The sequence below is a fragment of the Pungitius pungitius genome, chromosome 3 (genome assembly GCF_949316345.1).
Source record: "Pungitius pungitius chromosome 3, fPunPun2.1, whole genome shotgun sequence".
Lineage (NCBI taxonomy): Eukaryota > Metazoa > Chordata > Actinopteri > Perciformes > Gasterosteidae > Pungitius > Pungitius pungitius.
In genome coordinates this window covers 5,444,085-5,461,704 of record NC_084902.1, presented here as the reverse complement: position 1 = coordinate 5,461,704, position 17,620 = coordinate 5,444,085, and the positions used below count along the sequence as shown (strand labels likewise).

The following is a 17,620-nucleotide window of genomic DNA, read 5'->3' as shown; positions in this document are numbered from 1 at the left end:
ACGCGATGGCAGTGAAGGGTCACCAGTCCACAACTTGAATGTTGCAGTGTGACCTCGTACACAGGATTCATGACTTCCTTTGTGCAATAAGTAGCATGCCAACGGTGCTGGAACTGCTAGAAACAAGGATGAGTAGAAAATGCGTTGTTGGATAAACTGACATTTAAAACACTGTGGACTTGCACAGGCGTGACAAAGGGGACATTTCTTCTGTTATCTGCAAGAACTTGTACATGTGCATCCCGACCACCACCACCGACCTACCTCTACATAATCGACACCACGGTCCATCTACATATACATCATTATTCATGCGTCCGATTAGTCATACTTAACTTCCCCACAATCACCTCAGCACACCCACCACTTTGTCCCTTTGTGCTGATTGGCAGGCTGCTGAAAGAGAATAACAAGATTTTACAACATTTCTTTTTTTTTTCTCCATTTTTCAAACCCCACAAGTAGCTACTCTGATGCTTTACTCCCAATATTGCTTCATCATATACCTTTGTGCTCTCGTTATTATCCTATCCTATTTCATCCGTTTTTTAAAGGTTTTTTTCTTTAGTGTGTGGCTGTGATGGCACCATGTTTATCCATACCAGAGAGAACTTTATTATCTATACTCCACTTTATTTATCTGGAATCATATAGTGCACAGGAAAAATGTAGATTATGACTTTTGCCAGATATCTGTTACCTCATTTCAGTTTTCTTTTTTCATTTCCTACATTTTGCCGGGTGCTTGACTCCATCACACACACACAGATGCACGTTTCCAGTGTTTTATTGCGCGTGTGGGGTGGTAGGGATTGACGAGTGACACTCACACACACACACACATCTTATTGCTGCAGGCTCCGTGTAGATAAATATGTCAGTGGATGTCAAATGCATAAATACTAAAGTATATGAAATGAGGTAGAATGAGATGCAAACACACATTCATGAATGCATACATGTGTTTCTGCAAATACAGACCAATACACAATGTAACATGTGAGCGAGTGCACACACACACACACACACACACACCTGCCTCATGGACAGGGTGACCTTGGATGCGGTGTAAAGAAGGGAGGCGGAGCAAAAGAGGACATTACACCGATGAGAGGAGAGGAGCGTGTGAAGGAGGAAAGAGAAGTTCAAGGGGAGGAGGAGAGGCGCCGGGAGTGAACAGGAGAGGAGGAGAGACGAAGAGAAGGCACAGGGGGCGGGGGGGAGGGAGGAGGCAAAGGAGGGAGGTGAGATGGGAGGCGGGAGGGGGGGAGCGGAGGAATCCGTCTCTGGGACGGCCAAGGCAGCCGAACGCTGCAGCGACGCCACGCAGCCGAGCTGCTCCCGAGCAGAGCTGCCGAGAGGCGCTCGGCTCTCAGCCCGGTGCCTTTGCCTCCATCTTCACACCACTCTCACCTCCCACTCTGATTAACCTTCTCCTCACCCCTCCCCAGCTCCTTTGCCCCCTCCCCCCCCCCCCTACTCTCCCTATTTCTCTTTCTCTTTGCACCAGCCCGTGAGTGAGCAGATTTTCAGAAAGCCTCCTGAGTGGAGGGGGACGAGTGGGCCGGGCCTCCCTCTGAACCCCTCCTTTTCGTCAGTTTATTCTCACCCTTTCTTCATTTATTCCCATCACTAATGTCATCATCTCACCGTTCTTGTCTTTCCGTCCCACTGCTGTCTGTTCCGTCGCCGCGGTTCCATGTCCTGCTCTTGTCTCTCCGTCCATCGTTCTTTCGGTGGGGAACAGGGACCTTCGGAAGGTGAGTCCCGTCTAAAGTTAAGAGCAGGTCTGCAGTACATACCTGTGCGGAGTGTGCACCCGGCCTCTCGGGGGGAGATTTGGGGTTTGGGGGTTTTCAGCCTCACAGTTGGTTGTGGAGCCTCATATTTGTATCTCACAGTTTGGAGTTGGTTTAAAAAAGTGCAATTATTTGCTTGATGTGGGCAAGGCGAGGGCTGGATGTATAGAAAGAGGTTTAAGTATGAACATCTTAGAAAAGATTGCAAAGTCTGTTGATTGGTGTGTGTGAGTGTGTGCGCGTAGTGTTTTGTATACTATCTTTAGGATAACAACTATGCAATATATACGGTGACAGTAACAACTCCTAGAATTGAATTTGTGCATTACATTCATTTTGTCATGTTTAGAAGTGAGAGTCTGCGCAGTAGCCTATTTCAGTCTAGCATTTATTTGAAGGGACATGCATTGTCTGTAAACTGAAGTGATTATCATTTTGTTTTAACACATTATTTAGCTCTTCAAACATCCACACTGCATGCAGAAATTTGACCCCTTGTCTCTATGAAAGAGGCCGGCGGGCTGACGCAGTGAGGGGTGCAAAGCAGCTCTGCCCAAAGAAATGCAGGGTCATCTGAAATAAAAAAAGGGCGAAGCAGGCTCATCTGCTACCGCAATGCACTGCTGGATTGGAACTGCACCTGCCAATCAAATACGTGCAAAGGCAAAGTTAGATTGTTACCTGAATTATCTCTCGAGGGGAAATGGCTGCGATTTGTATGTTCCTTTCTATTCTCGTGGAAGCCTTCCAACTCAATTACACCAACGCACGCAGGGCTATTTTTGGTCTGGGCAACAGTTCAGCACCAAAATGAATCCCGTTTTCCTGCAAAAGCTGAAAGTGAAAGATGTGCGCAGTGTCAGGGCACATAAGGTTACTGTGGAGCAGTCAACTCTCTGATGCTCTGAGATGAGGCTCTGAATGGAGTTGGTAGGGCCCTTTCTCTGTGGATCTGCATGTTTCCACTTGTCCTTGTCGGTGTCCTAGCACCATGTAAATACATGCCAGGGGACAATGACTGGCCTGCAGTTTTAAATGGTGGCTTGCTATAGCTGTCTGCCTATTTAGCAATGTGACATGGATAAAGGACAGATGGATGAAAAGTGAAATACAGAGAACTGCGACATTTTCCTTTCATCATCTTTATTCAAAATACACAATGTAATGACAGCTGCATGTTCAAAGGCAGCAAAGTGCAAGCATTAGTTTGGTGTTCACTAACAGTTAAAGTGGTACAAGATCAACTACTGAGGGCAAACCCACAGTCAGAGATGGTAAACAGTGATGCACAATGATATATACGTATCATACAGAACTCATCTTTTTATTCATTTTTTCTGAAATAAAGTATATACATTATAAAGGTAATCAAACTATTATATTGCCGACAAAACCTTCCTTGTTAAAAACTGCGCTCAGTTGGCCCCACATGCTCAAAGCCTGTGAGTTAAACGGGTTTGAACCCAGAAGGACGTGTCCAGAGCTATTACTACTAATTCAATACATCACCATCCTATTTTTATTTACAGCATTATTGTGGTAAATGACAATGTTGATCAAACAATACATCCCCTATAATTACTAAATCAAGAACAAATAAAACCCCAAATACCCTCATTAGGTCATAGGCCTTAACAAAGGCCTGTACACAGTTTAAAAATAAATAAATATATGAAACAAAAAATGGCAGAGTCTCCGGATTTTGGAAGAGCAACTCTCATCACAACATAGTTAAAACAACATTCAGAGTAGAACAAAGCTCACATGCTGCAACATGTAAAAGTTGACATTAATATTAATCTTGTCAAGATACATCTTGTTTTTCTTTTTTTTACATTTAAGGTGTTCCGACGAAAGACGTGGTAAAAAAGACACACTCACAAATATTTCCCATTGAACCATACAATCGTCATGCCAGGTTTCTACAACAGTCCCACTTTCCCATATGACACCTTGTCAAAGCGCGCTTCATGAGGCTTCCCTCGCCTCCATCCCATCCGCATGCCCTCATTAAAATGATTATATTAGAATGAGTATAAATGAGTTCAGCTTAAAAAAAAAAAACATACATCTTTGCTACACCACTGATGAGATCAAGGCATTATTTTGGAAACAGAGCAAAGATGCAAGTTTTAAAACTTCCATAAACATTATTTAACAATCTTTTTTTAAATGAGCACATTTTGATTGAGGTACAATGGCTCAGTTCAAAATCTCTCTCTTTTTATCTCTATAAACTGGGCTCCAGTTGGGAGCTACAATGGAAGCAGATCTTTTTAAGAACATAACAAGGGCAGATGAATCTCATATTTGTGCAACCAAATACCTCTAAATTGAAAAAAAGTCAAGCTAAAAATATATAGGCATTAAACAAAATGAAATCCAAATAGAATTCTGGTATTATAATATTTGATAAATAGCGCCACCTGATTGCTACTTGTGAGAAAGATCAAACATGCTTTGACCGACTCACATTGCTGCGGCTTTATCAATGTAATCAAGCAGTTAGACAGAACATGATTGCACTTCTTAATTCATCATGCTATTAATACTACTTTTTGATATGCACTGTTGGACATGCAGTCGTGGCAGTATTGTAGGCTGTACATGCTCTCAGTTGACCAAGTAGATGATTCTACCTATTTGCAATTCAGCACCGTTCTGTCAGTCGTGACCACAAGCATCTTGTGTCCTAATTTGATCCCCTGTGCTACTGTGCGTGTGATATTTTTATATAAGGATGAACTACATAACTGTGGCTGTTTTATTAAGTTCTCCCATTATTATTATTTAATGTTGTCACTCGCATAAACTACGTGATTGTGTTTGCAGAGATTTTTCCATGGTCCTTGATATGTTTCTGACATAAATACTGTCATGTATCAACAGTAATTTGATTTCTAACGGCGTCCTTTCCACCCAGTAACATTGTTTATGCGGTGAAGCGTTCAAGGAGGAAAGCACATCGCTATCATTGACAATTGTGTCTATGCAATGTGTGCAAATAAGTGCACAATGTATTGCAGTCACAGATATTGTACGTGTTGCGTGTTACAAGGCCTGGGTGGGCGCACACGTCTTGTGAGTGGACGATATCACTACTGCTGAAATACACAAGTATTTCAAAGCTTGGGCTCAGCTATTTCCTACTATAATGTTGTTACTAAATAATCATTTCAAAAGGTAACTTCTTTGTTTTTCAATATGGAGCCCATTATCCCGTGTTCCCGTTGTTCATTTGCAGAGCATCTAGTATGGAGGGAGAAAACACGATGGAGCGGACTAAAGACTTATTTAATGGTGAGTACACTTCATCCTCATCATTTTGACCATTGTAATGTCAAAGATCTGTTTTCCCAACAGCCTTAGAATACAAACCGCCTTATTAGTAACACCTGTGCTTTTTTCCTGATTTGAAAAGTCAAAATGCCTGCTGTGAAAAATGTCTCCTGAGCAGTGGAAATGAACACATTCCACTGAATATGCAGGGCAGTGTGTTTTTTTTTTTGCAAGAAAATCAGCGGGGCGAGTCTGAGGATTGATTCTCTCTCTCTGTGTATAACTGCAACTGTGCATTTAAATTGATACTTTCAATACGGAGACATGTTTTTAAGGCTGTGTTGAAAGACACTGGATTCTCAGGATGTTAAACCAAAACAAATGGCCACCGATATTGACCTGTGGCTACGAATAAAAAGGAATATGTGTTGAGCAGGAAAGTTGCAGAAAAATGCTCCCTGGCTTATTTCAAGGAAAGAAAGACGCATCTCACACAGGCAAATAGAAACAGCCAATCACACCCGAGCACACACATGCAAAGGGAACGGAAGTATCAGTGGACAACGATCCAAGAAGTGGTCACTATAGGTCTTCGGGCAGGGAGTTCTTATGCCTGAAAGAAAAGAGAAGAAAGAAGGGTGGACATCATAAGACCTCTGCTTGTAACACGCTCGGTTGATGCCTCCAGAAATACACTTTTCCAGAGAGGAATCCTGCAGGTAGAGAGGAATAAAAGAGACACAAAGAAACTGCCGGCTTGCACACATGCATACATATATTGTAAATGCATTAGGTTTTTAACACACTGCACATCCACGGTGCTCTTTTGACGGAGAGATCGATAAATAAAGGTTCTGGTTCTGTTGGCTTTGACTTTACTGTAATAACTGAGACTAATTGTGAGAATGTAGTTTGGTAGCAGGCATGTCGATCAAGTCCAGATTGGTGACATGAGCAGTGGGGGGGGCGCTAGTTCTATCAGATGACCCAGCTATGGTTGTCTACAGATATAAGTGAAGAGTTGCCCGGCAACAGGTTAGCTTTAGTTAGTAGAGGAGGAAGGTTTGAGTTGTGGTATAGTGACATAGACAGTTATGTTTTTTCTTTCATGTCAGTTATATTTTGGACAGAGACTGTTGTCCACACCACTCGGATATTTAAATAATAGGCAGTGCAAGCACCTTTGAAATGATCATCCCATCGTCCTTATTAACATGCAGCTTACGCACACACACACGCACGCACACACACACACACTCTGCCCACTGGCAGGCAGAGAGAAGAGAGGGGAAGGAAAGACACGCTGATTGGAGAATGTCAGCAAGTTGGCAACTCTGTGTGTGTGTGTGTGTGTGTGTGTGTCAGTAATAAATCCTAATTTGCAAAATAGTTGATTATCAAAGACACACGTGGATAATGATAATAAAGATAATGATGAATCATAACCAAAACATGTGAGGGATGCTAATGTTATCATGAGGCCTACCCGTACATAGAGAGGTTTTATGGACAGATTAATGCAAGTGTAAAAAAGTGCTTTAGTTTAATGTTTGTATGTCATTTAAAATGAGACGATTTGCATTAAAACAGTCATTTTTACTAGTCACTGTTGACTAGTAAAAGTAACATTTAGTTTATGTGTCGCTGATGCCAGCAGAACAGGCGCTGGGAATGAAAAAGAGTGGCATACCACAAGCTAGTTTGGGATTTTTTTCTGCTGGAATCTTTTTTTTGACCACAACTATTTAGGATGTTGAGATGTCTTACTTGGTCCCCTCTTCTGCAACAACCTCAGCGTCCAGTTTGTCCTCCTCCTCCATCTTCTCCTCTGAAATCAGTTCCTTTTTTCGGTGTCGACGGAGACATTTCACCACCAACATGGAAAGGATCAGCAGAGCTAAAGCTCCGCCCACTGATGCCCCGATCGCAACTGCAATGGTCGAATCCCTCGGAGGCGGAACTGAGGAGAGGAGAAGAGAGGCTTGAACGGTCTGTATAGGATGCAGACGAGTGAAAATGCTGGCTAAAAGCTTTAAGAGTGTGTGTGTGGGTGCAGAAAAAAAAGATGCTGAGGGACTTCGACCTCTTACTGGTCATCAAAAGGTAAAAAGCTGACTCATCACCATTATGCCACATTACGCAAACACACACACACACACACACACACACGTTACATGTGATTACTGTAAAGCGTTTATCCCAGAAGAACAACAGTGGCAGAGAGAGCTCAACAAACTGCAAAAGCAAATTATGATTTATTTTTGACAAAGCAGTATGTCACATTAAGCAGAAAACACATTATTACAGCATTTCTAAAGTTTCAAAATATACCAATACATTTGTGCAAAGCATCCCTCTCCCTTGAAAATGCGGATTTTGGTTTAGCACGGAGTGGTTTGTGTGCGCGTTTGGCCGGCCGAGGGGTCAATGTGGAGGTTTGGGGTGTGCAGCGCGTGGGTGTCGTGGAGGCGAGGTGTAGGATTCATGCAGTGCGGTGTCTGCAAGAAGGTGGAGGTTCGGCGTCTTACGTTCGGTGACGACATTGAGCTGTATGCCATGTTGACCTGTGATGCGGTCGGGGGGGTTCCTCACATTGCAGTTGTAAATCCCCTCATCCTCGATCTGAACATTGGACAGAGTGATGGACAGGTCGTTCTTGTCCAGGTTCCCGGCAAACGTGACCCTCTCTCCAAATCGGTCCGAGCGCAGAGGCACCATTCCTTTTTTCTTATGGTACACCATGATCTAATAAAGAGAGAGAGGGGGAGAGAGACTCTGTGTCAAGCCTAAACTTTTCAAATGTGGACACCTTCTATTTAACGTTTTGGCCCTTTTACCATTTCTTCAGTGTCATTGAGCGTTTCCTGGTAGGTCCAGTTCATCACAAACATGTTTGGATCCATCTTATAGCAGGAAGTAAACATGCAGGGGATTTTGATGGTTGTTCCATTCAGTGCATTGATGCTATTGGGCATGATTACGTCCATGCTTGAACAACCTGTAAATAAAAGAAACAACACCACCGTTAATAATGTTGTTAATGTCTCTACTTGAATATGGATCTGCTGAATACACTGTAATCAAAACCAATTACGCCCATACCCATATATGGAATGATCAGGGTAATCAGGGTACTGGAAGCAAGTTATATTGTTTATCGATGTACCCTCGTGTTACGTTTCCATTGATAAAGCAGATGTGAAATAGAAGAAAAAAAAGATGATGGACAGATGGCAGTCTAATACACAATGTGTCAGTTATCAATGGTATGATATCAATCAAACTCGGGGCTGGTGACTTTTTTGGTGTCACGGTCTTAAAACATTTTGGCCCTAATGAAAAAAGTAGAATTAAATGGAATTAGTCAATGTCAGTGTGGCGATCCACGTGAACGCCACACAATTGATCACAGCTGATCAAGTGATCGCATTTTATGGAAGAACTGGAAGACCACAAAAGCCTTTCATTGGCTCTCGTGATCATGTCGCCTCAAATACTCAGTGAGACTGCTGCAGTGAGCCGTATTCTACATTTCAGCATCCTAGAAAGACAAGTAGCATACAACTGCATATCATGTAACTTGAAATGAAATAACAAGTTTCCTCCTCCCTTCTAACATCACGTCAAAGCTTTCACGCCCCAGCCAGAATCGGTGCCTCTCACTCAGTGTGTGCGTGTGTGTGTGTGTGTGTGTGTGTGTGACGGGACTCTGCACCATTCTTTCCTCTGCAGTCGGGTGTTTCTGGCACCCTTCCCGCTGCTGCTGCACCACTCCACAGGCCTGCCTCTCTGCACCACACACACCCACACGTATGCAATCTCTGCACCCCCCCCCCCACCATCGGGCGGATGCATAATTGACACGCACGCACACGCATGCACCATTTCCCATGTGCGCAGTTCACTGCAGTCAGGTGTCTTTTTAATGCAGCTGCTTCTTCTTACTCCCCCTTCTGATTAGACACAAACACACACACACACACATCGACACACATCCTCCTACGAGGTCCTAATGGTCAGAAGTGATTGAGGCATGCAAGCTTTTTCAATGTCGCAGCAAACATATTTCAACCCCCAAAGACCCTGAGACACACACACACACACACACACGCGTAAGCCATATGCCGTCATGGTGCCTTTGCTACAGAAACGCTTGAACACGTCGTGAGAAACCTTTTGAATATGGCTTTGCTGACTCAGCAGTCCTCTGCATGGTGAGAAATGGGAAGACGCGGACGGAGAGAGAGAGAGAGAGAGAGAGAGAGAGAGAGAGAGACGGAGACTTGCTAACAGATGAAATACTGCAGTGAAGCAGCCTCATGTGACTCCTCCCTCCCTCCCTCCCTGATTTGGATCCCTCCCCCTCCTTCTTTCCTCTTGCATCCTCGACCCCCCCTGCCCCCCCTCGCCTCATTGCCTGCCGCACCTCCTACGTCCTCTGTCCCATAACTACCGTGAAAATGAGATTTGGTTTCTCCCCCTCTACACTCTCTGCCCCCCTCCAAGCCCATCATTCTCTCGTTCTCATACGCACTTGTTTTTCCCTCCATTGTTGCCTACTCCAACAAGGTCATTGCAGAAAAAAAAAAGGTAGGTCTGTTATGTCATCTTTTCTCTGTGTGTGTCCACCTTTTTTCGTGTACGTGTGCACCTAAAGCTATCCACAGCACAGCGGGGTACTGGACAGGAAGATAACTGTGTAAAATGATGGACTGACACATGGGTCAAAGGATGCAAGTACAGACCAGCAGATGGTATGTATATATGCATGTAACAACCTGCAGCAAGAGTGCTCCTGACGCCCACGCTGTTTGAGTTCGCATTTAAAAAAAATAGAAGAATAGAAAGGTAAAATATGTCTAAGAGAGCCTCCACGGCTTCTGTAAGCAGTTATTGTCATCCTGTAAGCACAAATGCATTGGCCGAAAAGATGATTCCCCAAATCACAAATTGTTGGATTAGTCATGACAGGTTCAATAAATAAAACAGTGAACTTTGAAAATTAGTTTGAGCAGGAATCAGCTGATGAGAAAAAGGACAGGCAGCCTTTCGAGGTCTCATCTAAAAGTGATGTGAAGGTGCTTCAGGGGCAGAATTTGGAGGCTCTGCTTTCCCCAGATGATAAATTACCAGGACTGAGCTGTACAATCCCCTGAAAGTGCCCCCACTCAATTATTTGGAAATGGAGAGCGTCAACTGGACAATCATTCTGCTGCTGCCGCTTGGCGCCCCCGCGCTTTCTCCTGTTGGACCGTTTTGTTACAACGGAGACGGCTGGTCAGCATTGCTCAGCATTAGCGGCGTTGTTGAAAAAGCTACCGACCAAAGCCTGTGGAGCCGGCAGATGTTTTGTGGGGGATGTGTTGAGCCCCGGCATGCTGCCCTCGAAACGGCTATACGTCTTGTGCCGATAGGATCCGTTAGAGAGGGACTCAGCTCTAGTGCCCCCTGCTTGAGGGGAAGTCACACTGCATTCTGCACACTGCAGCACACTCAGGTCACAACAGGGGAGCAGTCGATACCAATCGTTTCCAGGGAGAGACCTGAGGGGACACAGATCCTCAGACGGTTTCATGACTGGACCAGTAAAGCAAGTAAAGCAATCTGCCCCAAACTTCATGGAGTAATGAAAAATAGCATGGACTACAGCATCATCATGTGGTAAGTTAATGTAATGTTACCACAGACAGGAGCCCATGATCCAGGAAACTGACCTTCTTTTAAAGTGGTATTGCAGGCGTAAAATAGGACCATTGTCTTCCACATGTGGAATTATATTGACCTTTCTATTCTATTCACTCTGTCCGTGCTATGCATTAGTGACAGTGTCGTGTCTACTTCTGATAGGGTCACATTGTCTGGGTGCTTTAGGAAACACTAGGGTGACACTTTGAAAAAGCCTTCCAAGGGTTTGAATGGATACAAACATGAATGGATACCCACATAAAGTGAAGTGAGTGAATAGAGACAGATATAAAGGCAGTGTGTTAAACGTTAGTCACATGGTTTGGATCAGTGACGTTTCTGTTCACCAATCAAAGGGGAGAAAACTGGGCCCATCTGAACATCGTAACGATGAGAAACATCAGCAGCTGTATCATACTTTCAAGATTGATTTATACAACTAATTCAAAACTCCTGCATTTGATCTTAATAAAAGCCTTTAATGATAAAGGGATGCCAAGGGACTGTAAATGAAAATAACAGATAGGTCATTAGTCTGGAAAGTATGTAAACTGATGTAAATTAAGGTTTTTTTAAATGCCAAGATGAGAAAAGGAAAGTCAATTTACTGATACTTTCTTTACTTCTATGAACAAACTAGGATTTACAAGTCGTCAGCAATAATATCGCACACTGAAGAGGGGACTGAATTGGCCAGTTTTTTGGGCTTCTGATTGAATAATTCCAGGAGCCAGTGCGTGAATAGCAGCTGCCTTTTCTTTGCAGCGCGCTGCTGCCATCTAGTGGCGGTTGGATTGAACTGTAAGACAGGTTTGGAACCATCATGGTGGGAGACGGCTTCACCAGTCCTCAGAAGTCGACGGGGATACTGGAAACGTGTCGTTAGTCCAGCTGGTGTTCTTCTGAAAGGGCGTACACAACATGTGTTCCCTTCACTATTCTTTTATTTGGATAAGTAATGAGAATAAAAGAGGAACGCACCGATCTCCTCACTCATAGGTATCAGATTGGACTTGGACGTACATTTGATGTCCCCATCAAGGTGTACAAACGTGTACTGTTTTGCATTTGATCTCATTCCCCACTGATTGGTTAAACCACTGAATGATCTCTTCTTGCATGATGAAGGAGTGGCTTCCCTGTAAATCATTGGTGATTGCAACTTGAGTGTATGTTACACAAGCTCAATGCTGACATATTACACAACAATATGGGTATTTATATAATGCCCGATTGTAAATCTGCATTTATGCCTCGTGTGATCATCCACTGGACGCGTGTTTTGATCTCTTTTCATCTGGAAATGAGCACGAAGAGGTTCGGCTTGGATCTTCTGCTTTTCACATCGGCCCCCTCATGTGTTCACGAATATTAATGGGTTGTTGTTTTTTTTGCTCCTGAAAACAAGGCCCCTATAATGTGGACAGACCCGCTGCGGTCTACACGGTCACTCTTGTGTGCACACTGAGCAAATGTGCATTCTGTCAAAGTCCTGCTTCCGAATCCCGTTTAAAGGCTGCGATGCTCCAGGGATTTCATGTTGATGTCAATAAAGGCTAAGTAGAGACTTATGGATGGGGGAGAGAGGTGGGGAGGGGGGAGGGAGGGGGGGGGGGCATGACCACAACAGACCATAATTCATAATAAACTCGGGACACGCTGGAATAACAATTAACCATGATATCCCATTACAACCATTATCCCCCCCCCCCCGCACACACACACAGTCACATATGATGGAACAGGCCTCAGGTTGCAGCGGTTTGCGGGTGCTACCATGCTGCTGAGCCGCTGGTCCTCGTATGTGAGGCCGTCTGGAGGGATGCTCTTACCGGAGAACAGCAGCAGCAGCGCCGCGCTCAGCAGCTGGACGCCGGTCCTCCCTTCCTGCGCCGGGGAAGACATTTTCTCTCCTTCTTATTCGGCTTTGAACAAAGACGGGCCCGTAAAATAGGTCTGGGAAAAAAGAGCAGCAAATCGGCTGTTATTGTTTGCATTAAAATCCTAAATATTTCTGTTATTTTTTAAGGGGATTTTTAGAGGCAGTTCATGGCTGACGCTGTCTGACGCCTCGCGATGGTTGGTCTCGTGGTTGTCGGCTCGCTGGAGGAGTGAGGAGGGAGGGCGGGGCGGGAAGCAGCTGGAACGAGATGGAAGGGCCAGGAATCAGGAATCAGGACTATTTATTGCCGACATGTTACATGTTAGACATAAAGGAATTTTTCATGGCGTTTGGTGCATAACAACGGACAGTAAGACAATGGACAACAAGACAAGTAAGATAACCTAGAGTGTTCAATTTACACATTTACAGTTTAACTCTACGTGTATAAAATAAAATATAAGGCTATGGGCTAGGGTGATATAGAATAAACAATTAAAAAGGAATTTAAAATAAAAGTTAACGACTAAATAAAATCACGTGGGTGACAACGTGTAAACATGACGATCCAACCGACTATTTGTTAATCATGTAAGATAAACAACAACATCTATTCAAGGCTGCACCGCAGCTATTGTATGTTGGACCTTAATGAATCGGCATGTAACATCACGTTGTCATGGGCTTTGGTTAAATAATGTCTGCATGGGGTCATGCAGATGAGGAGGCCCTACCCAGAAGAACAAGGCTGCCGTGCAGGCAAACAGAAAATTAAGCAGGGCCCGTATCGACCTCCCTCTTTCAATCCGTTCCTCCTTCCATCCTCCTATAGATGAGAGTGAAAAGGAAAGACAAAAGGCATTGACTAACTGGTGGTCACAGGTTTCACCCAACCATCTGTCCCCTACAGGTTTACTCAGGGTGGGGTTTTGATAGAATTCACGGCTGGATTACACTTGAGTTGAGACATAGGCGAAGACTCAATATTTCTCCTGAGCGGACTAATTTTACAAGGGAAAAAAATGGCATGCAGTGTATAGGAAAGAGCGGAGCATTAGATTCAATTATGCTAAGACAGGAAGACAGGAGTCAATTAAAAGGCAAGAAGCACTTAGTGGTTTGAAAACATAGTTATGGGAGTAGTATGGAGGCAGAAAAATAGGCTCGGATTTTTCAGCCAGTTTGTGGTTGGTATTACAACCACATAAGGCGGAACTTCCAATTTCACTGTTAAAGCATGTCAACTTAAACACAGTCCACTCGTTTCCTGTCCCCGTCGGCTAGGAATGCTTTGATGGATTATTAAAGGAATATTGACAGCTTATTTGCCTTGTCCGCCTGCATTGAGCTCCTGTACATGAACACCACTGTTCCTGCAAAAAGTCAGAAACGTTTGGGAAAGATACCTTCTGTGGTAAAGGGTGATGTCGCTTTTCTCTGTGCACCAATCACATACAACATAATCAATATGTGCTTATTTTGCTGCCATTTTGTGGGTCACATTCAATCAAACATATGAGCTGAGTAACAAATGCGCAATGATGCAAATGTATGGAGTATGTAGCCAGTAGATCATTTACGTTCATCTAAATGTAAGATGTGGTAATTGTTTTCACCCAACAATTCCAAATATCCTAACACTAGTACAGTAAATACTGTCTCCAAGCACCCACAATATGCTACAATGATTGGTTACAACCATCAAACAAAGTTAGTGTAAGAAATAATGGGTTCTGAATTGACTCTTTGGCCTGAGGCTGGTGCTACACGGGAGCTCGTAATGTGTCCAAAATGAAAATAATCCCATGACTGACTGCGTGAAGCATGAATGTGTAGTTCATGTGGAACCGCTGTATTGTTATTTATGGGCACCATTTGACAAAACCGAGTCCCATCAGAACACAGATGTTGACGGTAAAGGTTGCACACTGAACCAGACAGCGCGACAAATTTTCCAACACTGGAGTCAATGAGAGATTGACAATGTCTCCAATGTGCCAAACCACACAGGTAATAAACACAACGCAAGATGAACTGTAGTCACACACTTTGGTCACGCACAGTTTCTAAAGGCTGTCCTTTAATGTGTTTACAGAGCTACCGAAGCAACCAGTGAATCAGGGTTCAAGCTTGTGACTTACTCATTGTAATAAAGCATATTAATGAAATAATACAAGGACTGTCCCCTTCCTTCCCGTCCCCCCCACCCCCCTTTTCTCTCCCATGTTTTTTCCTGCAGAGAGACGTTGCCACGGTTGCTAGGCAGCAGGGTTATTATAGAAGAGTGAATCACCGCTGCGCTGACTGTTGCTTATTTAATACAGACAATCAGAGGTAAGAGGTCTGATGAGGAATACAATCCAAAGGTGTCACATAGTTCAACATATGTATATATATATATATATATATATATATGTATATGTCAGGTTAGCAACAAGATGACTCAAGCTCAAACCCAGGTTTTAGACAACTCAAAGATCTGGGGTCAAAGGGAAGTCTAAATATACCAGTCTGGGTGTCTGGGTGAATCAAGAACAGCAAACAAACACATGGCTTAAATAGACCTGGGAGGAGCAGGTGATTGGACACAGGTGGGAACCATTAGGAACAAGGCAGACAACAAGGCAGACGATCACAAGGGGAAAAAAAAAAAAACACAGACCGGGGGGAGTGAAGTTAACTCAGTGACCAGAGAGGCAGAGAAGTACAAAAGACAGATAGATAAACCAACAGCTTGACACATAAATATATACATATATATATATAATTCATGTCCTTCTGAAATGTTTCTACTTGAACTCAAGTTATTGCTTTTCATGGAACTTCATGTCAGAAATGTTTTCAGTAAAACAGACAAACTAGACTTTCTAGTTCTGGGAGGATGAGCAGGGACAGGGTTTGTTCTTCATCTCTCTTGAAGGACCAACCTTAGAAGACCATCTTCGTACGTATCTGGCACCTGATTTTGGACAAAGTAAGTATGTCATGAGAAACTGTACCTGTAACGGTGAAAAAAAAACATCTATTACAATAAAGGAACCGTGCCACAACTTTTGGGGTTTTTATTGTCGGCTTTAATCACAGTTTTATGTTGAAGTTGTACATTGTTGTGACATATTTCCACCCTTTTTTGCTCTTTACTGACGCTTTTGACTAATTATGAAGTGATCAATCCCACAGTGTTGAAATACACAATACACCAGAGTTTAATGCAGGCCTGTCAACATTAACGTGTGAATCTATGCAATGAATGTGTCAATTTTTGCGATAAAATATTTTAAAGCAGTTAACGCAACTTGCAATTAATAAATGAATGAAAATGTGTGATTAATTGCACGTTTTTTTAAAGTGAATTCTTTTTAATCTATTGACAGCCCTGGTTTAGTGATTGTAAAGTTGTATGCAGACGAATGATGGGATTGATCCCTCAGATGTTGGGCTTCTTATTTCTTTCTGCACCCTGAGGACCTCAGAGAGGGGCTGAGTGAGAAGAAGGAAGAGCAACTCGGAAATTTCAGACAGCGGGAGCAGTTTAGCAGTTTCTCAATTTTGCTGCTTTATTTAGCTCACAAGTACTCACAAGTAAAATGAATTGTTAACCAGATTCATCGTCTAAATAAGACACAAGATTCTCATTATTTTGTATATGTGTAAAAACACACACACTCACAATCACACACACATTAAACAGTTTTAAAAACACATTTGTAAATGTACTTATCTTTGTATCCAGAGGAGGGTGCTGTGACTCCATCATTCACAGATGAACGCCTTGGAATAAAACGTTCATGTTTAAACATTACTGATGAGACTTCTCTCTGAACCAATGTACAGAGCAAGTTATAAAGCATTATTATAAGCTCCCAACAAAAGGGAAAAAAAGGTCCTACATTTGGTCTGTGGAAGTTGTCCTAATGAGATGAAATCTTTTCAATTTTAAGTCCACTCTCATCCAATATATATATATATATATATATATATATATATATATATATATATATATATATATATATATATATATATGTATATATCATATGTCATATTCAAAGGCAATTAGATATGATATGCTAATATTAGAAGACATATTTCATTTTACACATTTAAAGATATATGAATGCACGGTGCATGTTTTCAGAGTGGAAGAGGATAATGACCACATGTTTCTCCACCTGATGCTCCCTACATTTATCTTTGATAACAACCACCAATTATTATCAACCATTTACAACTACATTTTAAAACGTAAAAGGGTCGTTTTGAATAAACCTGGCAAACATCTCCCTGTCTTCGTCTCTTTTTTTTCTCTTCATCAGAAAACCCCCCCATAATTCAGAAAAAGCCCAGGGGGGGACAACCAGGCAGAAGGTTTGATACCCTAAGCTCAGACGTCCACATAGCATCACCGGGATAAGAGCTCCACCCAGTCTGATGGAATGTTGGATTGACAGCTCTGTTCTTCTGACCCCCCCCCCCCTTCCTTATCTCGTCTTCCGCACACGTCCGTCTCGTCCCTTGCTTCTGACACCGCGGACTCTTTGATCACTCTCCATGTTTGCAGAGACCAGCCGAGGACTACAGTCAGCGGAGGAGTGGAGGAGAAGGAGAGTCTTTGTTTTTTTTTCTCTCTCTGTGGCATCTTGCCTCGTGGGAGTGAAGCTCTTTGTGGGGAATTTGGGAGCTTATTACTAGTGTGTGTGTGTGTATTCATTTATGTGTGTGTGTGTGTGTGTGTGTGTGAAGGAACCCGGGAGACCGTGGCGGTCTCTCTCTCTCTTGTTGACTTCTAAAAGTCCTCCAGTGGCCTGAGACATGACGCTATACCACGTCCTCCTAACCAAAGGATGAGAAGACAAAAGCTGCAAAGAAAAGCAAGAGAGAAATAAAATAAAAGGGAGGGGTGGGAGGAGGGGGGGGGGGGGGGGCTGTAAAAGAAAGAAAAGTCAGTTGGGGAAAAAGTTCTGAAAAACACACAAAG

At 43.1% G+C, this 17,620-nt stretch overlaps 1 protein-coding gene and 1 long non-coding RNA gene across 2 annotated transcripts; one reads left to right on the top strand and one right to left on the bottom strand.

The window, feature by feature from the left end:
* Positions 1-2,925: 2,925 nt before the first annotated feature.
* On the bottom strand, positions 2,926-12,869 carry scn2b (sodium channel, voltage-gated, type II, beta). The gene is made up of 5 exons (XM_037466450.2): positions 12,596-12,869; positions 7,916-8,076; positions 7,607-7,823; positions 6,846-7,038; positions 2,926-5,691 (listed from the first exon to the last, which is right to left on the bottom strand). Exons 1-5 carry the CDS (start codon positions 12,666-12,668, stop codon positions 5,661-5,663), a joined length of 675 nt encoding a protein of 224 aa, XP_037322347.1. The 5' UTR covers positions 12,669-12,869; the 3' UTR covers positions 2,926-5,660.
* Positions 8,918-16,599, top strand: LOC119214609 (uncharacterized). Its single transcript, XR_005119986.2, has 3 exons — positions 8,918-9,668; positions 14,885-14,979; positions 15,566-16,599. It is a non-coding gene; the product is annotated as an uncharacterized LOC119214609 (long non-coding RNA).
* Positions 16,600-17,620: the final 1,021 nt, after the last annotated feature.